The 27040-nt window shown below is 34.8% G+C and overlaps 2 protein-coding genes across 4 annotated transcripts; one reads left to right on the top strand and one right to left on the bottom strand.

Annotated features, from left to right (window-relative positions):
- Nucleotides 1-1783: 1783 nt before the first annotated feature.
- LOC136976533 (uncharacterized) lies at nucleotides 1784-19586 on the top strand. Of its 3 annotated transcripts, none has more exons than XM_067271843.1 (8): nucleotides 1784-2083; nucleotides 2169-2236; nucleotides 4146-4321; nucleotides 7033-7136; nucleotides 12903-13064; nucleotides 14336-14547; nucleotides 18849-18998; nucleotides 19082-19586. In XM_067271843.1, the coding sequence occupies exons 1-7, from the start codon at nucleotides 2012-2014 to the stop codon at nucleotides 18988-18990; spliced, it is 936 nt and encodes a 311-aa protein (XP_067127944.1). In that variant the 5' UTR covers nucleotides 1784-2011; the 3' UTR covers nucleotides 18991-18998; nucleotides 19082-19586. The 3 variants fall into 3 exon arrangements, with proteins under 3 accessions (XP_067127944.1, XP_067127952.1, XP_067127962.1); XM_067271851.1 differs by having other exon boundaries at nucleotides 1796-1883; nucleotides 1966-2083; nucleotides 18849-19586; XM_067271861.1 differs by having other exon boundaries at nucleotides 1804-1876; nucleotides 1966-2083; nucleotides 18849-19586.
- On the bottom strand, nucleotides 18768-25128 carry LOC136976542 (signal peptidase complex subunit 2-like). Its single transcript, XM_067271875.1, has 5 exons — nucleotides 25064-25128; nucleotides 24874-24957; nucleotides 22030-22190; nucleotides 19432-19566; nucleotides 18768-19326 (listed from the first exon to the last, which is right to left on the bottom strand). The coding sequence occupies exons 1-5, from the start codon at nucleotides 25106-25108 to the stop codon at nucleotides 19140-19142; spliced, it is 612 nt and encodes a 203-aa protein (XP_067127976.1). The 5' UTR covers nucleotides 25109-25128; the 3' UTR covers nucleotides 18768-19139.
- Between the last annotated feature and the right edge of the window lie 1912 nt (nucleotides 25129-27040).

Genomic DNA, 27040 nt, shown 5'->3' with positions numbered 1-27040 from the left:
CTTGCCAAGCGAAGTCGATATTGCCTATGGCATCCATGATGTTATATTTTTTCCAAAATTGCACCAAACAAACATAGATTTAAGGAAAGTACAGCGCTGCGACGAAATGCCACCTTTTGCTGATTGATTTGTGTTGGGAATAATCGATGAAATACTGGGATAATTTGAAACAGTTTAAATTTTGAGCTTTTTTTACGGTTCGAGCATCGGCGTTATATTGAATCAGCGTTAATCGAGGCAGCGTTAAACGTAGTCTTCCTGTATTTATTTAGTTTCGACGTAATTTTAAGTAGAATGCCAAAGATAAGCAAATATTAAAGCCCCAAAAACCTGAAAATATGACCTAAAAATTTAAATCTTCACTTTGCGTTGGTGCGTGTTTAATTAAACTCCGTTCAGAGTCGTGTTTAGTATCGCAGTATTCTTACTAATTTTAGTTACCCAATAATTCCCAATAAAAAGAAAATTTTTATTTGTTAGAATTTATCAGTTTTATTTAATTAAGTATTTCTTCTTATCAGTTCTTATAATTATATTGCGATGTAACAGGGTCATGTCAGAGTGCGAGTCTCAGGTTGTACACGGGACTCCAGAAAAGAAAATAATAAAAGAGAGCAATGATTTTTAATAAAGATGATTAGTTAAAATTAATTTTTTTTTTATAAACACGATAGAAATAACCGCCATTTTTATCCGGCACGTTTTCACCCCACTTATATTCATGTCTGTCAATTTGTGGTCCATCATCTCAGTCCGTTAAGATCAGAACTATTAATTTATTTTTCACGTGTGCTTGTATTTTCTGATCCTCCAGAATGGTAGCTACCATCTTAATCGCTTGGCCATCCGGCTGTGTAAAATATAATTTATTAATGTTACCTAACAATTTAATTACTTTTCGTATTGCTTTAATTGATATTGTTTCGTATTTATCCTTTAGTTTCTATCTGCAGAGAGGGAGCCATCCGCTCAATTGCCTCTGAAATCGAGTAAAAAATTCCACCCGAGGATCGAGATTCTATCATTACGGAATGCTTTTGTAACCATTCCTATATATTTACGTTACTTAATTCATGGACAGTCCATTATGGTTACGTCATTATACCATTGCAATTATAGAGCTATATTTAACCAAATTACTAAAAAACCAGATTAGTTCCGTTTTCCTCTGTTGTGGAGTCGATAACAATAGCGAGGTTGAGGCCGACGTTTTAAACGCGAAAACGTATACGTCGGACGTTCGGCGCCGCTTTCCTGTAAGCCTAGAAGTTTGACAATGGTGTTTGGAAAGTCAGTGGAATCATGCTCGACATTCCAAACGCCATTGTCAAACTTCTAGGCTTACAGGAAAGCGGCGCCGAACGTCCGACGTATACGTTTTCGCGTTTAAAACGTCGGCCTCAACCTCGCTATTGTTGCGAAGCGCGGGGTTTGTCCCTTTATCTATGGAATTTTAATTACCAAAGGGGGGAAAAAGAATATTTTGTAATTTTTGACAAATCTTGGAGAATTTTAATTATTCAATTTTCGATGGACTTATATTAAAATTCATTCACGGTCAATAAAATGTTTTTTTCTTAGTGGGGGTTGCACGCCGATAACCATTAAAACTCCGTTATACGGGGAAAATTCAAGCGAGTTTATCTATTTATTATTCGCGAAATACAACGTTACTTATAATTTAAATGCGGTTCATGTAAGTCTATTTATAATTACGCAACCAATATTACACTATAGCAGCGGTCGACAACCTTTCTGACCTCCAGGGAAATCTAGGGAATTTTTGGTCAAAATCTAGAATTTCATCTGGCAACACTAGCAAAGTCAACACTCCGTCTGCTCGCTCGGAAAAGTCAGACGATATCCGTTGTTGCACGTGAGAGGTGTTGCCGACTAAGTTTTCTTTTATTTACGAATGGCCTAAATTTTGTATGCATTTTAACTGGTCGGTTATAATTACCGTAGGTATTCATACAAGAGCAGACGAATCGCATATTTAGAAGACTCCATAATGAATAAGAATCTGAAGGTTTTGGACGGGGGATTGGGAACGGAACTTTCGAAATTCGGACAGACCGTCGATGTAAGTCGTTAATATTTCCCATTCGCTTTCCAGAATTTGTCAGGTTTTATTTACTAATTGAAATTTTTCATGATTTGACCAACAGGATCATCCTCTTTGGAGTGCTTACTGTCTCTTCCAGCACCGAGATCAAATTTTAAATGTGCATAAAAGGTATGCTACCGTCTTTAAGTTTAAACGAATTCGAACATAAAGATATTGAACATAAACGAATTCCTTCTTATTGTGAGGTTGCAAGTAGAGGTCGGAACGGACGGAGGAGTCGAGAGCGTCGCGTGTGGATGCGACCGGAGCCGGGATGGACTCGACAGTTACGATGGACCATTTATTCGATGTGAAAGAAGCTTGTGAGATTTCTGCATGCTTGGAAGTTCAAAAGAACTGTCGCTTGGTTTGCAAGCGATAGTTTTTTCGGTGTCTGGTCTTCTGAGAGAGTGTCTGGTGGTATATGGGTCTGCTGAGAGAGGAAGACCCAGATACCACAGCTGACTCTAAACTTTCAAGAGTGCAGAAATCTTGCGAGCTTCTTTTGTGTCGAATAAATGGTCTGTTGTAACCGTTGAGAGTTCCTTCGGTGTCTCCGTGGTTTCTGCGTGATGTCCGTCCGAGGAAGGGAGACTGAGATGAAGGTGGGGAAGAGCCCGTCTTTGTCTCCATCGTGCCGTACATGCCGCAAATGGTTCAAAGCTTGGAAAATTCGGGAGAAGAAACTATGCATCCTTGAAATTCTGAGGTTTTTTGGCTGTTGTATAGATTACAATGTATAGAATTTCGGGACTTTGAGTATACCCTACTTTTGGACCGGAGACAAAAAATAAGAAAGTTATCATATTTACAATTTCTTGCCTTTTACAATGCATTCTACACCATTTTAGAGTTTTCCACTAGGTGGCATTTGACTGTTTGTGCTCCCAACAGACTCTTCCCGGAAGGGAGCTGCCAGCAGGCCGCCCAGTGTTTAACATCACTAGTTATTGATTCACAGTAGTTCTTGAACAAAAGAAAAAAAAAAGGAAACGTATACTGAACTACAAGCAGTGCCACCTAGTGGAAAACTAACTCTAAAATGGCATAGAATGCATTGTGAAAGGCAAGAAATTGTAAATACAAAAACTTTCTTATTTTTTGTCTCTGGTCCAAAAGTAGGGTATCGTTGAACTCGTTTTGCTCCCGAGTTCAGATATATACTCAAAGTTCTGAAATTCCATAGGGAATAATTTATACAACTTCCATTTTTCCCCTCCCCTGTCTTCGATTGCCAATTCTGATTGGTTGTTTTTCCTTGTTCTCACTTTCTAAATGATTGGTTGCTCATTGCCAAGAATAGCAAGTTTTCAATTTAGATTGTAGAAGAGATCAAACTCGACATTTTATTTGATCTCGGTCAGATATGGTTGATATTAGAATTTACGTTCTTTTATTGTTTATACCAGTGGTTTCCAACCAGTGTTCCGCGGAACACTGGTGTTCCGTAAGCATCTCCCAAGTGTTCCGCAGATTTAGTCGCAAATCGGAAAGTGTACAATCGTATTCGAGCCGCCGAATATCAAAAAATTAAAATCATAAAATTTTCATAAACTTAAATATATATGTACGACTCGTACTTATGGAGTGTACTACTGTTTTGAATAAGATAAAGGCAATGATAAAAACTGAATGAAATATGTAAAAAACATCAGGCACAAGTTTCCCATTAAAGTTATTTAGGTATATTTTATTCCTGTCTTAGAATTGGCGTTAATAATATGAGTAAAGATTTTGAATTATAACTGCTCAATTCTAATAAAATAACTGATGAGAAGCTTATGTATTTCATATTAACTTAAGTAAGTGTTTCGCTAAAGAAAATTGCTCACAAAAGTGTTCTGCATCCTAGAAAAGGTTGGGAACCACTGGTTTATACATTCGTGTCACATTTTTTGTACCAAAATGATATTTCGGTCTTTTGTTTTTCTTTCAAAAAATTATGATGTGAATTTTAGTGAGAGGGTTCAGGACTGTCCGGAGCCTCGTGCTCATTTGTCATATTAATTCCTAAGAGTTCTTGTCTTCTTAATAATAGCTACTTGAGAAGTGGTGCCGACATTCTCACTTCTGCCAGCTATCAGGCCGACATAGAAGGATTTAAGAAATATCTGAATTTGACAACGGACCGGGCCGAGGAACTTATTATGGAGAGTGTCAGAATTTGTCGACAGGCATCCGAAGAAGTGATGAAAGAGGAGAGAGTTTCTTCGAGTGAGAATTCCTATTCTATTAAATTAATTTAATCCAATTTGAATATTGCGTGATAATGTGTATTTTCTGTAAGCCTGTAATGCAAAATGTTTAAGATAAAGTAGAAATATCCTGCAGTAATAAACAAAGATAAGTAAATCTAAATGTTTAGTAAAGTAGACTTGTTGTATAATGAAAAAATATTAATCCGAGTTTGATATCGTACAAAAGCAATGCTATGTAATAAGCATTGGTTTTCAAGTATTTTTAGATCTAAGTTTAATCTTGAGACTTTGGAGGAACGTCACTCCTCGTACATTTGATCAATAATAAGGAACTGACAATTTAATTTTTTGTAATATGGTATTTTGCACATTCATGAATTTCGCCTATAAAAATTAACTTTGGTGTCTTCAGATAACTTAATGGTCAAATAAGTGATTTTCTCTTTGAGATGCTTGATTAAAACATTTTGTGACTAAGTGATCTGTTGTGAGTTGAGTCTTGTTGGAGCATTGCTATAGAAGATTTAATAAATGAAATAGCTTCTAGCATGTCAAATGTGCATGTTTTATGGCCATATTCACAATCAGAGAGAAAAAGTTAGAGTTAGAAGCTAACCGACCACCATTCACTTAATTTTTAGTACGTGAATGCTCTTGGTTAACTTCTAACTCCAACTCTTGATCTTTGGTTATGAATAAGGCTGTTAATTGATATTTGGGTATTGACCAGAGTCTTTTTCTCTGGTAAAGTAATAGCAAAAAGCTGGCAAAAGCTTCAGTAAAGTATGCACCATCATAATAAATTATCTTGCAGGGTATGAATACTGAAGACAGAATACAGAGTAACTCTTGAAACATGTTGATCTTGGATGAACTATAAAAAAGGCAATTTTCTGAAAATAAGTAGACAATAGCAATTAAAATTATAATTGGTCATTTTAGAAACAATATCCATCACAACATACAACCCCAATGAAGATTGACTATCTGAACAGCAGTAAAACAATATCAAGAAAGATGATAAATTTGCTTAATGCAAATTTGTTTGCAAATACTAGAACAAAGTGGGTTAGTAAGAAATATACTGTATTATGTAATTTGACATGCCTTACAATTTTGCAAGATAACAAATTTGCATTGTTCTAGTATAATAAACATACCATAAGCTTCAAATCAAGTTTTAAGACTTTTTTTTTATGAAGGGTAAAATTTTAAAATAATTTTAAATTTTGTAACTTTTTTTGTATTGATATTTACTCCCGTATAAGATGGTTTTGCACCACCAAACTACCATGTTATACCAGATTTCCTGAATCTTTGTAGGAATTTAGCTGTGTCAATATGAAAAGTGCTTGGGGAGTCTTTGGAATAATTTATTTTAAAAATAGTCATCACACAGTACTGATATTTAATATTTATATATAAAGCATTAAAAATTTATTGTAAAATCTTGTTGGTACAAGAGTTGAGTAATTTAACTGTTCTTTGTTTTTGTAGACAGGAAGAATTGTTTTTGTTTTGGAAATGATGCAGCAATAATGTTTTCTCTTTCCATCTACACATTGCACATTGTGGCTTGCAACAATTATATGAGCTGTTTTGGTCATCCTAAATTCTTAAAACATTGGTTTCATCTTGTCCTGTTTGTGCTAATAGTTTATCTGTCAGAGGATGTTATTATTACTGTCTGTACTAGCCACTATTACTCTGTCTGTATTATTTTCTGGCCAGAGGTCTAGACTTATCATCAATTGAAATGTTTGCCATATACTCTAGAATTAAGTTACTTGGTGCTATTCACACACATTGAATCAGTTGAAGGCAGTTTTGGAACTAGGCAAGAACAGAGTTACTATTTAAACTTCACAATGCTTATGGATTCAATGTCTAAATGGGTAAGAGATGTTATTCTAGTGACAGAGGCTACACTTGAATGGAACGTGTTGAAAAGTGTATCTACTTGAAGGTTATAGTAAGTTGGGAACATATTTCTTTTTGTAATATATTTATTATATTATGTAATTTTATAACTATATTATTATGTAATTTTGATATACTTTACATAATACAAATTAATGGTTTCTTTAAAGTGATTTTTCTGATTTTATTTTGCCAATCTCTTCAGGTAGTGAAACTTCATTTGCTGTTTGTTTGATATCAAATAAAAAAGCAGTTATGAATTGTTGATGCTAAGTAAAAGTGCAATTTGATTTATAATTTATTACTGAAAACTGATAAAAATTATCTACACTGTTCTTGAATATTACTTTATATATTTCTAGGTTCATATTATTATTTCAGGTGTAAAATGCTTTCTTTCAGTTAGTCAGCTGTTTCAATTTTTCACAAAGGAAGTTCTCATCCTGTTTTTGGATAGCTTCAGCTTAACGTACACAAGTCACTGTTCTACTGAAATACTATTATTGATCAAATGTAATATAAGAGGATCAAAATTATAATTAACAATAAGATTAGCAATATTAAATTGATAATATAAACATCTACAAACTCAATTTTACAAGGACTTGTAATAGTTCTGGAAGCAAAGATTGGATAACTTAAATTGATAAGTTGGGAATTAGACTTTGGCAAGGAGTTGAGAAATATTTCTACTTTTTTAAAAATTATTCTTACTAAAATAATTCTTTAAATTTTGTTGATTAAAAATTAAATTAAAAAAAAATTCTTAATACAAATAAAATGTTTTAAAACTAGTATTATTTATAGAAAACAGTCCAACTTTAGTTGCTGGTTCTGTGGGTCCTTATGCTGTACATTTTGCTGATGGTTCAGAATATACAGGAAATTATATTGACAATATTACTTGTGAGGTAGCTTTATTTATATTTATTACTATGTTTGTTGAAGTAACTTTGTACTAAGATTGGGGTTAATGTGTGTTTGTGCTGAGAATGGACTGTGTACGAAATCACAATAATTGCACAATTATCTTTATTGATTTAACTCTCTTAGATCATTCGGGCAATACGGTGTGGATTCCTCTTGAATCCTGTACACAAGACAAGATGGCGACAACAACAAAGGATGACTCACCGAAAAATGTGCAAATAAGCGCTCTCTCACAATACAAATAAAATAAAAATTTTACGAATAATAATAATAAATAATAGTTTACACAACATGATGTGCAACTTTCCTCTAAAACAGCTTTTACATCTTTCTTAAGTAACAAATGCATTTTTTTCTTGACTTTATTTTTGTTAGAAAAACCTTTGATTTAACAAAAAGCTGCCCTGAAGTAACATTTATTTCTTTAAGACAATTAAGATTAGACAACAAACAACTTTTTGATAGGCAAGAAACATTTTCAGACTATTTCAGTCTAGCTTCAGCTTGTATTTGTTTTAGAATTGAATGTTCAAATTTCTAAATGATATACTGTACATCTGATTCCATAAATGCATGTGCTAAAGTTGGACTGTGAAATACTCCCTCTGAAAATGTGTTTGCTTATTAAAAAGTTATTGGTTACCTTATTTTAGCTGTACTTTTACTGCATTCCTATTATAGAATGTAACATAGTGAAAGTTTGCTGATAGGTCAAATTTTTCACCTCTGGGTTTTTTGGATTTCTCAACATTTTGACACTCCAAGAGCCCAAAAAATGTATAAAATATTCCCTTACAAAATGGTGTGTGTATTTTGCAATATTTTTATTTATAATTAACACTAAGATATAGTGCAAGTTTTAAACATTTTCATAAACAAGATAATTTTACAAGTTAATAAAGTATTTTTGTATAAAATATATCAATATTACAATTCATTTCAATGTAGCTTTTAATTTAAATTAATTGAGAAGACTTCTAAAGATACTACCTATCTGTTCTAAGAAAAAATATTTTTTATGTAAGATTAAAGCTAAAGAATTTGACAGAAAATTGAATTAATTTAAGTACAAATTGATATATAATTGCAATTTATTATTATTATTATTATTATTATGTTGGGTTTAGTGAGTTATACTTGGTTGACACCAGTGGCTGTATACTGTGCCAGACCAGAGTCAAAGCATAGAACCAAAACAAAACAAAAATTAAATAAGTGTGTCAGTATGTGTGTCTGTATTCAGGATTTTCTTAACAATATGACATGTATTCAATATAGTGGCCTTCTGTAGTGTGATGTATGTGTTTCTATTCAATTGTAATGTTCCTAGGCTTTTGTGTAATGTGTGTGGTATGACACCTTTAGAGGAGAGAACGACAGGTATTGTACAATAAGCACCCTATCCATCCTCCACACATGCCTTATTTCCTGGGCGAGTTCTGTGTATCTGCTGATTTTTTCAGTGAATTTGTTTTGTATATTGTGAGTGAGTGGAATGTCTATAATTTATGATTTTATTGTGTTTGTCAATGAGAGTGATGTCTGGTCTGTTGTGGCAAATTGTTTTATCTGTGATTATGGCTCTGTTGTAATACATTTTCTGTGTCATTTTCCAAAACTGTCTGTGGAATGTATTTACAGTATAGTTTGTGGATGTCTAATAATTTGTTTCTTTGCAAGCTCTTGGTATATTACATTTGCTACTTGGTTATGTCTATGTAAATAATCTGCCTGTGCCAAGAGCTTGCAACCAGAAGTGATGTGTTATGTAGTTTCTGGCATGATGTGACATTTTCTGCATGTGTCATTTGTGAGTGTTGTATCTTTGACTATGTGTTTTCTGTAGCTTTTAGTATTTATGACCTGATCCTGTATGGCAATCATGACTACTTCCGTTTCCCCAAAGAGGCATCCCCGAGCTAACTAGCTGTTTGACACAGTTGTCAACAAAATCCTGAGCCAGGTTGTAGGGATGCTTGCCATGGAGTATCTTTTAAACCCACAATTGGCTTAATGGCACGACACAACATATAAAAAGCATATATGTTGTGTCGTGTCATTACATTGTGAATGTAAATTTAATGTGTATTATTTGGGTCTGCTAGAGTTACTGCTTTATGTAACTGTGATGTTTCTTGTTTTTTGTAGAAAAACTCGCAGTGTCTGTATTTGTTTGTAGTGAAGGTTAACTATGTCAATCAGGCCACGCCCGCCATTTTTATGTGGAAGGATTAATCTTTCTATAGAGGATTTAGGATGATGATGATTATGTTTAGTAAGTGTTGTTCTTGTTTTCATTTGGAGCTGCTCAAGATCTATGTGGGTCCAATGTACTGTACAACTTTGAAAGAGTAAGTGAGTACTGGGACAATATATGTGTTTATTGCTTTAACTGTGTGTTTTGCATTTAACTGTGTTTTGAGAATGGTGTTTAACCTACTTTTGTATTTTTTACTTAATCTTTGCTTTATTTGTGCATGTTCTGTTAGTTTGGCCTGTTGGAATCTTAAATACTTGTAGAACTCTTCCATGGATTCAATCACATCTCCATTTTCCAGTGCAAAATCTTTCTTCAGGACTCCTTTTTCTGTGATGTGTTTTGCATTTGTCTAGGCCACATGTATGTTTTTGGTGTATGAATGTGTGATTTGTAGAGAAGTTGATGAAGCTGTTTTTGTGTGAATGCATAAAGTTTTATTTCATCCATGTACATGAGATGCGACAGTGTAAACTGTGTTGTTTTTTCATGTCTGATATTGTAGCCATATTTTGTGTTGTTTAACATGTTGGATAATGAGTTCAGGGCTAAGCAGAACCAGAAAGGACTCAAGGAATCTCCTTGAAGAATTTTTTGCTTAATGAATATTTGGTTTGTTTGTATGGAAATGTTATGAATCCTGAGATGTAGTGTTGTTCTCCAGTGCTGCATAGTGTTTTGGAAGAATGCAATGAGTGATGGATGTATTTTGTACATGTGTAGGATATGTAGCAGCCAACTGTGTGGAACACTGTCGAATGCCTTTCTGTAGTCTATTTATGCCATGTGTATGTTTCTGTGTTGTTTGTGTGCTTGCCATAGAATGACTGAATCTATGAGTAACTGTCCTTTGCATTCCTGTGCTTTCTATGGCAATCTTTTTGTTATTCTGTAAGAATGTTGTGTTCTTCAACATGTTTGTATATTTTGTTTGTGATGCAGAATGTCAATAATTTGTAGTGTGTTGGAAGACATAATTGGTTGGTATTGTGTGGAGTCTGTGGTATTGCTGTTTTTAGGTTTCATGTAGGTTGAGTAAGAAATTTTGGCATGTCTTGTGGATTGATGATGTATGTTAGCTGTTTAGCTAGTTTTTGGTGCAGTGATGTGAACTTTTTGTACTAGAAATTGTGAATGTTGTTTACACTAGATGTCTTCCAGTTGTGTGTTCTGTTTACAGCATAGTGGATGTCATGTATGTTTATTTCAGCATAGGGCATAGTTGGTGTGTTGTGCAAGTTTTTGTTCTCCTTGATTCAGCCTGTATCAGCATTGTGTGTAACAGCACTAGACCAAAGAGAAGACCAATAAGTTGTGAGTTATTATTATTATTATAATGTTGCAAAATGCTGATGCTGGCTAATGCTGGTGCCGAGTGCTATGCTAGACTAAAGTCAAAGCATAGCTACCCAAACAAGTGTGATGTTTAGCTGTGTCATCTAGAAACTTCCTGACAATGTGACATGTTCAATATTGCAGCTTTCTATAGTGCCATGTACTGTACATGTTTTTATTAATGTTTAACGTTTCTAGACTTTTGTGTAGTGGTATGTGGAAGAGTAGACAGAGAGGATAACAGGTACAATAAATACAATCCTCCACATCTGTCATATTTCTTGAGTGAGTGGAGTGCACTTGTTGATTTTTTCAGTGTGAGCAGTTTTTATGATAAGAGTGTTTGGAGCAGAGATGTCTATTACAGTGGAACCTCGCTTAACAAGCACTTCGCACAACAAGTATTTTGCATAACGAACAAAACAAATTGTAACAATTTGCCTTGCTTAACAAGCGATGTTTTGCATGAGTGATGAGAGGGAAGTCCCGAATTGTGCGCGTGCTCCATCAGTCTGTGTTTAGCACTTGTTCTGCTAGCATCTTAGTGTTGCTTGCGATCACATATTTTTCCAAACTTGTGTTCACACATATTACTTATAAACATCAACAACCATAGTCCATTATATAATAAGTACGCCAAACGATATGCCAAATTCTTGGGTCATTAAATTTAATGACGGATTCCAAATTAAATTTTAGAAATGTCTGAATTAAAAATTAACTATTTATAATTATTAAATTTAATACAAGATGGAAACATAACTGCTTACCTCTAGTCAAATTAATTAATTTCTAATATTTAATTATAGCCTTTATATAACCCAAGAATTTGGCATATCGTTTGGAGTGTTTATCAAACATATTAGCAGGGATTTTTTTTTTGTTTCCGCAAATTGAATTCTCATTCCAGGATGGTTCATTCCACGCTAGAAGAAAAGATGATGATGATTCACGCTCCTTAACAGTGTATATTGTACAATTTTTTTTGAATAAACGTTATACATAAAACATTTGAGCATTTTTTCAGCTGGAATGCATTATCGTATTTTACATTAATTTCTATGGGAAAAATTGTTTTGCTTAACGAGTGTTTCTCGTTAAGAGTAAGACTCTGGAACAAATTATGCTCATTAAGCGAGGTTCCACTGTATATAAATGATCTTACTGCATTTGTCAACGAGAGTGATGTCAGATCTATTGTGATGAATTGTTTTATCTGTGATTGTGGCTCTGTCATAGTATATTTTGTGTGTCATTATCTAAAACTGCATTTGGAGTCTTTGTTGTATGGTACCTGGGTGTTTAATAATCTGTGTTATTATTATTACTATTACTGTACTATTATATAGTTATCATTTGTATTTATTGAGTTTCCATATTTATAATCTACAACAGGCCCAGCTAACTTATAGTGAGAATCACTGACTTATCCAAGTCAAAAGCACCAATGATCTACTCCACATTTTTGTTTTATGAAAGCTTAATATTTACCCTAATGAAATTATTGTTCAAAACATTGTTGTATTTACGTAGTGCACAATAATTAACATTCCAGATTCTCTCTTTTTGGTAAAGGAATTAAAATATGAATTAAGAGACCATTTATCTTTCACCACAACAAAAAAATATTTCTTCCTGCTACAGAAATTATAAGTTTTACTTCTCTTTGACTCACTCGTTTTGCACTGAACTGAATTGTTTATGATACAACAGAACAATAAACCTAGTTAGCAATGACCATTGACACAAAGGACACTTCTTCCTACCCATCTCAAAGACACAGAATTACCAACCCATATATAATAGTTAAAAAATTTCTCTGTGAAAATATGGATTTAATATTCCTATTAAAATTACAAATGTTTTTTGAATTTTAATGAGCCATATTATCTGTGATTGGTCAAAAATGATGCAACAATTGACCAGTTGATCACAATTGACTTGTTGGCCATGCCATGCCTGATCTTCAAGAGACAATATTGAATACTTAAATTTTTTAATAATCATATAATTGTTAATTAAAAAATATTATAATATATAATTATTAAACATTTCAGGTTAAGGTATCAAAACTTTATGAATAAAAAGTTAAGATGTGTAAATTGAATACAAAATGAACATATTAATATGGAATAATATATATTTTATTTTATAGGAATTAATGGAATGGCATCGGCCAAGATTTAAATGCTTGATACAAGCAGAATGTGACATTCTGGCACTTGAAACCATTCCTGCAGAAAAGGAAGGAATTGCATTATTGAAATTGCTGAAAGAATTTCCTGGCACAAAAGCATGGTTAAGTTTCTGTTGCCAGGTATTAAAATCTTTTTAATAATAGTAATTTTTATATAAGATCTGATAAGAAGTCCATTAACAATAATATGTTATTACTATTTTAATTTAAAAAAAAACTAATTTACATATAAAAAATAAGTACATCAAAATTAGAAGGATTAAGGGTAGAAAGCTGGACAACTAAGCATTTGAAGTGTCAATTCTACCATTCTGGGGATGAAATTTGGGCAGTTTGCAAAGCCTAGAAATTTTTCAGAGGTGATCCATCTTGGATATGTCAGGCCCATCCCTTACTACCTGGTTTCCTCATTGTGGACCTAGCCAAACCCATGATGGCTATGATTAAAAGGTACCCTTAGTATTTACATGACAAAGGATCGGCTATTGAGAGGGAGAATTTCGGATTTGTCTCTGAGCCTGGAGAAAACTTAGGAACCCATAGTGCTTCCTATCCCTATAAATTAATGTTATTTTTTATGCAAATTGAAAAAATTGTAGACAAATTTCTACTGTCGTCCATCTGTCTGTCCTTCCTTAACCTTGAGAATGGAGTTAGATAGATGAAAGCCAAGACCAGATATGGAAAGCTTAGGGGCAGCAGGCACCGATTAACTATATATGAACTTTTGATGTGAACCAGAAGTCATGTTATTTCAGTTTAAAACATTTTTCCCCCAAAAGGAGTTAGATACATGACCAGCATGATTCAATTTCTAACAGGAAAAGTATAATGTAAGGGACAAGACACTATTAATTTGAGATGGAGATCATATATTTTAAATTAAATAAATTAAAAATATGATTATAAATTGCAGCTCAGCATTGTGACAGTTCACAATAAATAATTGCTTGTTTTATTTAGAATATCTCTTTATTGTTCTCCTAGTTGAATTATTTTTGTTGTTTTTTAATAATAATTATTGTTATATATACATAAAATTGTTTGTTATTATTTTTATATTTTGTTGTTAATATTTCATTGTATTTAAATTTTATTTTGGTTCTATTGATGTATTGTTTTTTGAATGTTGCATTCTTTAAAAAATGTTTGTTTGATTGCGCAACTGGTGAAAGTGCATAAACATAGATCAAAAATGTTTTTGTTAAATTAAAATTACTGCTGGAGACTGATTTTAAGGTGTGATCTTCATTTTATTGTCAGCAGTCCTCCAATTCTAGATGTTACAATGACCACACTTATTGATTTGCAGAAAAGAAATTTATAAATATGTTGTTGTTTTCATTTGCATAAGATTTAAAACTAAAATTTAAGATTTTATTTAATTATAGGATCCACATTTAACTGCTCATAAGGAAGAATTGTCAAAAGTGATTGAAAATTGCTTAAGAATTGCACCTCCTGATCAGCTTGTGGCCGTTGGAGTAAATTGCTGTCCTCCGAGTTACGTGGAATCCCTTCTGCATGACATTGGTCATTTGCCACCAAATGTGGTAAGAATTGCTTATCCAAATAGTGGAGAAGAATGGGAAAGCAAAAAAGGGTAATCAGTTTTTTTTATAAGGATTATTCTTACTTATTCATATTGCAGTTGTCTCCTCACCTGGAAAATTTAAGAATTTTAGGGAATTCTCTCTAGCTTAAAAAAAAAGTTGCCTCTTAAAGAATCCTGATATTTAGTAATATTAGAATTCACATGTAGGTTATAACTTGATGATAATGAAATAGAAAAATCTATTTTAGGGTGATTTTTATCAAAGTATATTTAGAAATATTCATGGTAATTATTAACATGGACAAAATAACACATTTTCACATCTGAAAATGACCTGCATTTTACTTTGCTAAGACAGATGTTTACTAATTTGATGTTTGGTGGTTAGATTTTACCAATGTTTTAATACATAGCAAGGATGTGTTTTGTGTGAAGATAATAAATAATTTATTTAAAATATAGATATTAATACAGTAGTGTTTGAAGCATTTTGCTCTAAAAGTCAATTTACTGATGCATGAATTGAACTTGTATTTAAATTTTGTATGTGATTTATATTAAGAAAGGCATTTATCAAATTTTTTTCATAGAAAAATTAATGTTGTATGTATATAGTACACGGTGGTTATAATTAAAGTTGCCCTACTCAGACCTGTATAGAGCCCGTTCTCTTTGATGTATTTTGATGAAGCTTGGTATATACGTTATATGGACCATGGGGAAAAGAAAAATGCGAAAAAATAATTAGTTCAAATTTCTACCACTAGGTGAAAAAATGGCACACGAAGAAGAAGAAACAAAATGGAAAAGGTTTTTATTCACAACATTTGTTCACTGTGCAATCCATTTGCATCAATCACATGTTAAAAGTGCCTTACAGTGTATTCAACAGTAGCCTGATAGGTTTCTTGAGAAATTGCAGCAATATGGTGTGTTATCTTATCTTTGCTTTCAATTCAGGCAGAGTTCATATGCCTCCTCTATAGACATATCCCCACAACCATATGGACTCTGCCTGAATTGAAAGCAAAGATAACACACACCATATTGCTGCAATTTCTCAAGAAACCTATCAGGCTACTGTTGAATACACTGTAAGGCACTTTGAACATGTGATTGATGCAAATGGATTGCACATTGAACAAATGTTGTGAATAAAAACCTTTTCCATTTCTTCTTCTTCGTGTGCCATTTTTTCACCTAGTGGTAGAAATTTGAACTAATTATTTTTTTTGCATTTTTCTTTTCCCTATGGTCCATATAACGTATATACCAAGTTTCATCAAAATACATTAAAGAGAATGGGCTCTATACACAGGTCTGAGTAGGGCAACTTTAATTATAACCACCCAGTATATAGTCTTAAGTTACTTTATTATTTTAAATATATTTAAATGATTTAAAACGTCTAAACTTTTTAATGATACAGTTTTTGCTGGACACTACTGAAATATTTTTGTAAGTAACAGTCAAAATTTTACTTTACTTATTACAAATACCTTTACACTATTGGTCATATTTAAATTCTTTACGCACAATTCTTTTGAAAGAAATTACGTTGATCAAAATTGTATTAATAAAAGACATTCTACTAATATTGTTTCATATATCTTCATCTATATTCAGGTAGATGTTACCAAGCTTTTTTTATTTTTCATGCTATCATTATCATCATTTGGCTAATATGCAATTATCAGTTATCGTTAACAGTCTTAACCAGTACTTCAAACTTTGATTAAAAATGATAATAGTACAATGGCTTTTAATCGCTCTCATTTCTTATTTGAATTGTTTGCCAGATGAATTATTATTAAGTTATACATTTTTTAATTGTTTTAATATGTCTTTTTAACTTCAAAATTCTGTCTAGTTTTAATGACATTAAAAATTATTATTTCTAGAATAAGATTATGAATGGTATTATTCATAATCTTATTCACCTACCTTGCAGATGTTATTGGTTGATAATCATTGTCAGTATGGGCAATTTCCAAATTGATTACAATAAGCATATTCAATACCAAATCAACCTTTCCTTTTTTCCCTCATTGAGAATTAGTTCAACACAATATATTAATAAATTGATTTACAATATATTAAATAATGTCATACTTTTAATTATGTCTTGAATGAATCAGTTGGACTGTAATTTTGAAACAAGCAACAAATTTCAAATGTACTGTACATATTCAAAGGAACTTATATGGATAATACTATGCTCAGCTATGCGTAGCTGCCTCTAGAATTTTCTTTAAAGCCAAAATGCGTAAAGAAAATTGACCTTTAAGACCTCTAGTGAGTAAATGTAGTCATCTTCCACTTAATTTAGAAAATAATAACTTAAAACTACAGAATTACCTGCAATATTTTTTATCATATTATACATTAGAGAATGGCCTAAAATGCAAAGAAATGGCCTGAAGAATGGCCTAAAATGCATTTCCTTTTGTAAAAAAAAATAAATCCTACTTTTTTCATCAAGAAGTGTTCATGTGTGATAAGTTCTACATAGCAATTTTATATTTAATTTCAAAGAACAAAAGAGAAAATAAGAAGCAATCAAGTACTAAACAAAATTAAGTGTTAATTATATCTGTTGGATGTGTTAACACCAAATAACAAAAAACTATTTTCTTACCAATTCCTATGATAAAGTTAAGTAAAATTTTTCTTTTTTTGGCTGCCTGTTGTCATTACCCTCTATGAAAATTTAAACTGTATATAAGATATGTAATGGGTGTAGTATTTCTCCTTGTACAGGTACATCAAAATTTCACAAGTCTTGGGCTATATTATTACCTGTATGAAAAAATTATAAATTTCCAAATATCCTATTAAAAGTGCAAATCATACATTTTAAAGTTTTAAAACTTTGAAATGTGTGCATTTAAAATTTGTTTGTTTTGAATTTCAAGTCCACCCGACAATGATTAATTTGTAGTTTAAACAAAAGCACATTTAATTGTTTTTTGAATAAATGTTCCACAAAATGTGAAATACAATACTAATCCATTTATTAAATATATTGTATTCTGCCATACTTTGAATAAACCACACAGAGAATGACAGAGAAAAAATAATAAGCAAGATTACAATAATTTGGTAAAATTATACCTTTGTCAGAACTTCTTTGGTTTGGACAGATCGTAACAACCAACACTTAATAAAACGGCTGGTGCAAATGGCACAGATTTGGACAACAGCCGTTACGAACTTGTCTTGGCATTACGACTAATATTCCTAATACTGTCAGAAAAAAATAAACTTGTAGCAGAATGTGACGCCAAAATGCATTCAGAACTTTGCCACACTAGCTATGAGTTAATAAGAAATTTTGGAACACAGATGAATTGTATTAAACCGTCTGTATTATAGTAGGGATACAAACGATGAGACAACGAGAAGCCTCTCTCACTTTTAGAAAAGCCGATTCTACGAAAGCTACAAACCTCAAATATGCATTTCAACAGAGTGATTTGCAATCCTTATTTCATCTTTGTTGGACTGTTTTATTTGGTCAACATCAACTTGTTTTGAGGAATTCTTTCTGTTGTTTTTTAAAATCACAAATGATTCTGGTCCCTCTGTTGACAAATCTCAATAATTGGCAAATGTCACTCCAAGTAAGCATTCCATTAGCTTTTGCTACAGAACCTGTACCGAGAAATGCAAGAATTGGAAAAAGTGGCGTTTTTGTAACTTCCAAGAAAGCCGCAAAAGCCCGTATAGGAGAGCCATAGATTACAATTACTCTTAGGATGTGACTATGCAGATGCAAGCAAGCGAGAAACAGAGAGCGTGAAACGTCATCACCTCTTCTCGCCACATATTTTCACTCGCTTGGAAAATTCACTCACTCGTGTCTGCATAGTTGCATTCCTTAGTGTTTAATGTATCCACAATTTTGGAATTGTCTTGAAGATAATCTGTTTATTCAAACACATTAGATTAACATTACTTCTTGTACTTAAAACAGATTAACAAACATATCTTACAGAAAATATAAAGCCATTAAAAAAAATCAACGTTTATTTAAAATGTTAAACACAATACACAAAGAAAAAATTTTTAAAATATCACATAATAATAGGCACACTTAATTCATAAAAATTTAGTAGCAAGAAAATATGCTTTAGTTAAATTAATTTAAATTGAGAGACAAATATATACAGAAAAAACTTCACTTAAATTATATTATATTTCATTATTACACGTTAGCATACAATATTAATTATGGAGAAGAGATTTAAAAGCAAGAACACAGGAAAATCACTAATGGTTGTTATTTATTTTCTTACAAAATTTTCCATGGAGTTATTTTTGATCTTTCTATAAATTTTTTGTCAAAGATGGACAAAACAAGCCGAAGAAACACCGCTTTCCAGTTACGTACCGAAATGGATGTCTTTGGGAGGATGCTGGTTAGGCGGGTGTTGTAGAACGACTCCGGACGACATTAAGGACATATCGAAAATCGTACATTCGTATTAAATATAAAGGTAAGAATATTTTTAAAGGCTTGGTAGAAACAAAATAAAAATTTAATTGTAAATTTTTTATTTATATATATTTTGGCGAGAAGAGACCAATTTCGAAACAAGTTAAAAAGTTACGACAGGCGTGGAATGGGTGGAGAAAACTTATTTTTGTTTTTTATCGGTAAGTAATTCGTTGTGAAGTTTACACACTTCCAGTTCGAATAAGTCGTAGAGGAGGACCCCGTTTTCGTCGAACCAGTTGCCCACCGACTTGGACAGCTTGGATTCTCTCGTTTCATTTGTCTTGCCATCCGTAAACGTAATCAGTAAATTATAATTGTCGCTGAATCTAAAAAAGGAAAAAAGATCGACAGAATTCGATAAAAATACTTCGAACCTATTAAAGAAAGCGGAAAGGACACTGTAGCCAAATTACATGCCAGTCGTACTGTACCTCTTCAGACAGGATCTAGCTGTCCACTTGTGATCCGGATCGAGACCCGACGGGTCTCGGTCTACTGCTAATAAAAAAATTCCCTGCTCGATAAATGTGGTATAAGTAGTGAGAACCGCCATCAAAATAAAATACGTTTTCAAAATTAAGGAAAATATTTTTACGAGTAGTTGATTAAACCCAAACAGAAATAATTGTATTATAATACAAAAAACATAACTTACATTAAGTCTCGACGGTATAAAACCGACCAACCATTGCATCTCGGGTGGCCGCTAGTGATGTTAATTACAAAACACTTTTTGCACGATGAGAAATAAATAGCTCATGTTGTAATAAATACGAGAAATAAACTGTAATACTTGCAAGAAAGAATATAGATAATAGTTGCATCGATTTGCAGTGTTTCATTGTTGCCTATAGAACACACTGCAGTTTAATTGCAGTCTTGATATTCCTAAAATACATTACCCGGGAGTTTAGAAGTTTGGGGTAGATGTATTGAAGTTCATAAAGGCGACCAATGTACCCAACTTTAATTCCTTTTGCATTTCTATAATCCAGTTTCTCGGCAGTTTTTTCTTCATTTTCCTGTTCAGTTTTTATGAATAAATGCCAAAACCTAGAATTATAATATATGCCAAAAATGTATTAAATTAATCCAAAAAAATTGTGATTCAATCCCTAACCGCATTTACCCCTCCAACCTTCGATCTGATCCATCAATTTTTTCATTTGGGGAATTTTTCCGTATTCCCTCCTTTGTACACCGCGGCGATAGCACTTGCAAAAAGGTTTCCTTTAAAACGGGGCTGTTGGTGGCAACGGTCGATCTTATCAAGATATGGGCCGGTTGGTCGTCAATTGTTTAGTAGAATAAGTGCAGTAGTTTGGTCGACATACACTTTCGTAATTGGAGTTTCGCCAGTTGAGGGTGTGTACTTTTTTAAATATTTCAGACTCGAACACGAATGTAGGATTGTATATACGACCGTCACTTGTCCTACCAGAAATGTTACCATCGCCTACCGCTTACCAGGCCATTTACATTTTCTTCCGTTTTGTTCCACCCGGTGTCTGACATAGTCACGGATAGTATTTGTAAGGGTCCTCCTAATTGGCACTATATTTGTACTTGCACTTTGATAAACCACGGTGTTGTAGAAACAAACTGTAGTGTTTACACTGGTTCTATTATATATAAACAGAACCAATTTGTTTATCAAAGAGTTTGTTATATATAACAGGGGGAAAGTATGACGATGGGTCAAAAATATGACACCTCCAATATTTTTACATTTTTGAACTTAGGATACCTCGAAACGTCGAGAAGCGCAAAAAAGTTCGGGGGGGGTAATTTCTGTATGGATATTTGTGTTAGAAAATTTCTGAAATTTTGCAGAGAGAACTGTGTATTAGGTAGGGTATCATCAGTCCCCGGAAATCGGGGACGGCCCATTTTTGATCCGTCCTCAGAATGGAGACTTGTCCCCGTTTTTTGATGTCCTTGTGGTTATTGTAATCTTGTCGCTGCCAGTTTTACCGCCAGAGGTCGTGTCCAACGTCTTCGGCGTTTCCAAGTAATTATTTTAATGGGGTAAACAAATTTTTGAGGAAATGTCAAAAAAGGAGCCAAATTTTAAAATGAGAACCGGATGATTATTTACTGTGACGTCACAATGCTGAACTGCAATTTTTCGTCACTGTGTACTCAATTTTTTTAGTAGTGTCTTGCCCCCGTATGCCGTACTTTTCCTATTAGCAGCAGAGTCGTACTGGCCATTAACTCCTTTTAGGGGAAATTTTGAACCGAAATAACGTGACTTCCGGTTCAGAGCGGAAGTTCGTGTATAGTTAATCGAGGATTCCAGCCGCTAAGCTTTTCATATCCGATCTTGACTTTCATCTAACTCCGTTCTTGAGATTAATTAAGGAAGGACAGACAAGCGTACGGACGAGTGTGAATTTATAGGTTTGTTTTTTCAAATTGCAGCCCAACAAAAGCTATAGCTATAAATCTTACTGGAGGAGAGTTAACGTTTAGATCTCAGTCATGCGTACTGTATGTACATACAGTTTAGTACATTACAGCTGTACCCATTTGACATTACTTGTGGTGTACGTGTAAGCTGCTACCGTGCACCCTAAAAAGTGACAATTGACACGTGTTCCCCCGGATTTGCCAAAAAATCTTGTTACCCCATATTAGGGGATCGATGCTATTAAATTTTGGTGGTTACAGATCGAACGGTAAGGAGATAAAAGGGGGTCGTGTGTCGTATCTCCAGCAGGGTCGGACTTAATGACGATTTTACCCGTTATTAGCATTTACCACTTTATAAGATCCATCCCTACCCTCGAAATTAAGCTTTTTGCCAATTTATAATAACTAAAAATATGAAAAGTTTTTAATATTAAAATATCGTAACACATGGCGCCACACACAGTTTTAAATGTTGCCGGGAAAGTTAAGCAACTCGCCGGATTTTTTGGATGGCCGGAGACGACCGATTAATCATAAACAAAACACGCAAACACAGAAAATAAAGCGTATATTAGAAAATTACGGTATAAAATTTGAAAAGTTTTAAAGGATATAGAACAACGCAGCAGACCAGAACGGAGCGAGATTCGGGAAAGGGATGAAAGATGTCCCAGAGGAGGGCGAAGGTGGCGGCCGACACGGCCACGGTGGAGAAGATCAATCTGCCGTCCATCAGTCGGTGATTTTCTTTCAGCTTAAATTTTTCTTTGAAAACCTTTAAGGAAAAAAATCGACTCCACTCGTATATTTATTGCTACACTGCCCGACGTTTAATCCATTAGCGTATTCTAGGACGTCGGCGTGCCAAACAAAATAATTTCGGAGGTCTTCGGATTTTCAAAAATCGACCGTGGGGGAATATTTCTCTCTGCTATCGTTTGCGTCGATTTATGAAATAATAGCGAGGTTGAGACCGAAGTTTTAAACCAAAAACGTGTACGTCGGACGTTCAGCTCCACTTTCCTGTAAGCCTAGAAGTTTGACAAACTTATGGCGGTCACGTGATGCGACGGCCATTTAAAGCCGTCGTAAAAAGGCGCTTTATATATGGCAGACTTATGGATAGCACTCCCAGTCAATGTAACGGCAATTCTCTATGCTGGTGATCTTTATTTTCTAACCACAAGCACTAGCCCTACCCAAGCCGCTCGCCGCATCCTCAAGACTGCTCTTCACCACCTCGAACACTGGGCAACTACATGGAGCCTATCATTCTCAGCCGCCAAAAGTGCAACTATAGACTTTTCTCCGAAAATCCACCGCCCACCAATAACACTGTCTCTAAACTCGGGAATTATTCCCCCAGTGTTCGTCATTACGTATCTTAAGTATTTATTTTTCACAGACCTCTACGTGGCGTGTTCATGAAACCTTCTTGCAACCGAAACTGACTCCCACAAGCTCCCTATTAAAATATTTCGCGTCGCGCCGGAATGGTCCCAGAAAAGTTGACCTTCGTCTAGTATATACGGTATTAAGTCCTATGGCAACCTTCGGCGCACCTCTTCTCGACGGCGCTCCTCCCACCACGATTAGTCGTATCTTTTTAAAAAAAACCAATACACGCCGCTCTTCGCACGGCATTGGGTGTTCTTAAGTTCACCCCCCTTATCTCGCTTTACGCCGAAACGGGCTATATTCCGTTACAGACAAAGATACGTCAAAGAGCGATGTCCCACGCCATCGTCCAAATCTCCAGAGGTCCGTTTAGCCCCCTAAACTCGATTTTTCTCGCGGACCCTGTTTCGAATATCCTGTACTGGCGCCTGTGCCAGCGTCGGTACGTTTCCCGGGTTTTATACCATCTCCGCCGGGAGAGCTTGCCAATGACACGCATCTATCGGCAAAGGTATATGCCACCGAGCACGGAGTTCGGGAATACTATAGATTACTATCTATGGAATTTCAGGACTTTGAGTATATATCTGATCTGAGGGGACCGAGACGAGTTCAACGATACCCTACTTTTGGACCGGAGACGAAAAATAAAAAAGTTATCATACTTTTTCGGCGATCGCGCGATGATAGGGAGTCGCGTCGCTCTCCGCTAAGTCGGCCTCGCTATCGCGATCGGGAGTCCCGTCGCTTGCCGTTAAAATTGCCTTTAGTAGACGTTTTCCCCCTTTTTTTACTTTGTTCAAGAACTACCGTGAATCGATCACTAGTTTAGCACATGGCGTGTGGTGGCACCCATACGAGAGGTCAGTCGGGCCGCCATGTTTGCTGCCATAAGTAACATTAACCGAAATGGCGATCGCGCGATGATCGGAAGTAGCGTCGCTCTCCGCTCTCGTATCGCGTGTTTAACCCTCTGGGAAATGACCGTAGTCCGACGTCACGGTTTGCAGACTTTACCGCAAGATGGCAGTACTAGCAACTATGGTGCCGTCTTCATGAGAGCATTAAAAAAGTATGGTAAGTGAAAAAGTATGATAACTTTTTTATTTTTCGTCTCCGGTCCAAAAATAGGGTACCGTTGAACTCATCTCGGTCCCCTAAGTTCCAATATATAATCAAAGTCCTGAAATTCCATAGATAGTAATCTATAGTACACCCCAGAGTTCTTCCTCATCATTGCCCCGACGAGTTATCATTTTCTACCATTGACCCTCCGGAGGTCACGAGTGCACGGTTTCAGGAGCTGCTGGAGTCCTCCTGGCAGGGCAAATTCCTCTTGGGGCGGTTAGACAAAAAGGTCGGGATCACCTCTGGCCTTTTGTTCCCAGGCAATATTCATACGCCTCGTCTCGCTATGCCGAAACTAGGGTTTCTCAAACGGGATGTTTTTTTAACCCGAGAAATATCCCGGGAAACAGTTCACTTTTATCCCGGAATCCCGGGACAAGCAAAAGACCGGGAAATGAGAAACCGTAGCCGAAACCCTCTTGGCCCGCCTTCGCACCGATACAGCTCCGTTAAACGGGTTTCTTTATTCCAGAAGTCTATGTATGCGTCTCCCCGACTGCTAAACTGTGGCGCTCCGGAAACATTCCGCCATTTCGGATTACTTGTCGGAAGTATAAGGAGACCCGTCAAGACCTCGGCCGCACTTTATCTATTGATTTCGCAGTCGAACACTCTCACCTATTTACTGGGCACACGCCGACCTACCTCCTCGTTAGCACGTGGAGGCTTTAGAACGTTTTGTATGTCGTTCGAACTGCTTCGCATAATAGTAAAGCGGTTGTAAATCGGAGAAAAGGCCAACAGGCTAAAATCTCCATATAAACCGGAATAAAGAAAAAGTGGACGCTTTATAAAGAAATTGCGAAATTGTCGGCGCTTATTTTTGCATATATAAAATTAATTGAAATTAAAACTGTTTTTAAGAAAAGTATTCGACTAATTAATTAATGGACGACCGACAACTTTCGCAATAAAAACGATATTTATTTTACCTTTTTAACGGCGTCGTCTAGAGCGTTTTTAACGGCAGCTCCGTCCCATTTGTCCACTTTGACGGGTTTGTCGTCGATCTTCCACTGAAATACGCAAAATTTACGTAATTACGTTATATCGACGATAAATATTCGTCGATAGTTAAATCGTTGGCGCGGATAAATAAGAAGAAAAAAAAATAACTCGTACTTTAAGGATAACGGAATCAGTACCGTCGTTCTTTTTCGTCGCCATTGTTTAAAGCCTCGAACACGGAAGGAACGGTTCCGAGTTATTAATCGATACTCACATTTTCGTTAGTTCTCTACTCGAAAGAGGGCGCCACGCAAATATAGTTCGAAAGGCTATAAAAATAGTGATTTAAAACGGCTAATATTCGCGTTTTTCATGAACTATAGAGGGCGCTGAATTTTTACAAAATGGCTACTTTATCTGGGTCGCTTGTAACTAGTAATGTAAAATTAATCATATATTACTGTCCGATATAATGATATATGCTGCTTGTAGCTGTTTATCGAGAAATTTTATAGTAGCAGAACAATTATTGCTAGCGGGATACGTCATTATGTGGTATCGAAGTAAATGAGCGAGATTGTTTTATGCATATTTGTGCCCTTTGTGTTAAAAACATCAGCTTTGACATTGTCCTATCAGGGTTAGATTTACAAGTAAAAAGCTATGTAAATTGTTGCTTAGGCCTCGACTTTCAAGGAGCCTCAAACATTTGTACAAAAAGAACAAAAAATTAAAGTCGAATTTTGTAATAAACATTTTTTTACAAACCAACAAAACATACTATACAAAATAAAAAATAAAGTATTTCGTTAATTTTTTTTCTAAGAATTAGCGTAAGGTCTTTTTTTTTAAAAAAATGATAAAACCAATTTTAAAAAAGATTTTTAAAGGAATGGGTATAAGAATTTAATTAAATTCAGTTATAAAACAGAAGACTAGTGAAACCTCACATCTTTTTCTTCCGATAACCGTATTGAATCAGAGAGATAGTCTGATATAATTTTTTTCTTTTTATAATTGACTTTTAAATTTTTTTTTTTTTTTTGTAACTCTTTCCGCCCTGTAGGCACTAAGAGGGCCTCTTATAGCAAGCCCATTATGGGTTCGGCCAGGCCCACAATGGGGCGGCCGGGTAGTGAGGGACGGGGACCGACGTATCCGGATGCACCACCCCCCGAAAAATTCCTGGGGATTTTTCGACCCGTCCGGATTCGATCCCAGGTCCCCCAGGGCGGCAGGCTGCGAACCTTGACCGCTCGGCCATCCGGCCGCTGACTTCTAAAATTGTGAAGGGTTGGTAAGGGGACTTACATTCAGCTTAGGGCTTCGAAATGCTTAAATCCGACACTGTGTCCCACACAAAATAACTGGCATTTTAACTTTAAGAAAATATCTTTTAAAATTGACAGCATAACTTGTTCGTGTAATGTTGGACAATCGGGAAACTGCCAATTCTTAAGCCTAATTCACTTTTTCACAATTCGACGAAGCTCATAAATATAACCGACTGTTTTCCGAATAATCATCTGTTTTTCGTGTGAGAATAGACGAAAACTTATATTAGGCTCCCGTAAATCTTTGAAATTGCAATTTGGAACGCAACAGAAAGCTTTGCTTTTTCTATTGTTATTCATATTTACTGCTGATAATACACAAGAATTAATCAAACGACCCAGATAGAATAGTTTTGTTTTTAAACACCAGAGGGCGAGCATCCGGTGAAAAATGCGAATAACGATTTTCATGTTTGAATAAAAATATTATTGTTTCGAAAGTCGAGTTTAGTTTATTTGTTTACCGCAATGCGAGACGTGGGCGATCTGACAAGAGGGATGCCTCCCGTAGGACTTTCTGTAGGAAACTGGCCCCTATTTACGTGTTACTAACGTGAAAAAAACCTCGAAAACACCGCGTGTTCGGTAGTTTTATCCACTCGGCCAGTAGTCGGCCCTGTAAGGTCACACTTTTCCGAAAAGAAATCTCGCGCGGTAATGGAATAAATTTATTAAAAGCAACATTCTTATTTCTCTCCGTTGTTTTAAAACGCAGATAGCTCGAATTTAGTCACGTACTCAATTCGCGTGAATTTTATATCAAGTTTTGCCATAATACAGGGTCCAATAAGCACATTTCATCGAACCATCAATCGTT

This window comes from Centruroides vittatus, unplaced genomic scaffold (assembly GCF_030686945.1).
Source record: "Centruroides vittatus isolate TY-2023 unplaced genomic scaffold, ASM3068694v2 contig_1112, whole genome shotgun sequence".
NCBI lineage: Eukaryota > Metazoa > Arthropoda > Arachnida > Scorpiones > Buthidae > Centruroides > Centruroides vittatus.
Note: the sequence above shows the minus strand (reverse complement) of the source record. Positions and strands in the feature narration are given on the sequence as shown.

What these genes read in the sequence shown, in the direction of transcription:
- LOC136976533 (XM_067271843.1), top strand. Translation starts at nt 2,012, where the DNA reads ATGAATAAGAATCTGAAGGTTTTGGACGGGGGATTGGGAACGGAACTT. An exon ending in ATTTTAAATGTGCATAAAAG is followed by an intron (nt 2,237 to 4,145) that starts GTATGCTACCGT and finishes TCTTAATAATAG; the next exon opens with CTACTTGAGAAGTGGTGCCG. An exon ending in TTGACAATATTACTTGTGAG is followed by an intron (nt 7,137 to 12,902) that starts GTAGCTTTATTT and finishes TTTATTTTATAG; the next exon opens with GAATTAATGGAATGGCATCG.
- LOC136976542 (XM_067271875.1), bottom strand. Translation starts at nt 25,108, where the DNA reads ATGGCGACGAAAAAGAACGACGGTACTGATTCCGTTATCCTTAAA. An exon ending in CTGATTCCGTTATCCTTAAA is followed by an intron (nt 24,958 to 25,063) that starts GTACGAGTTATT and finishes TGCGTATTTCAG; the next exon opens with TGGAAGATCGACGACAAACC. An exon ending in GCTAGATCCTGTCTGAAGAG is followed by an intron (nt 19,327 to 19,431) that starts GTACAGTACGAC and finishes TTCCTTTTTTAG; the next exon opens with ATTCAGCGACAATTATAATT.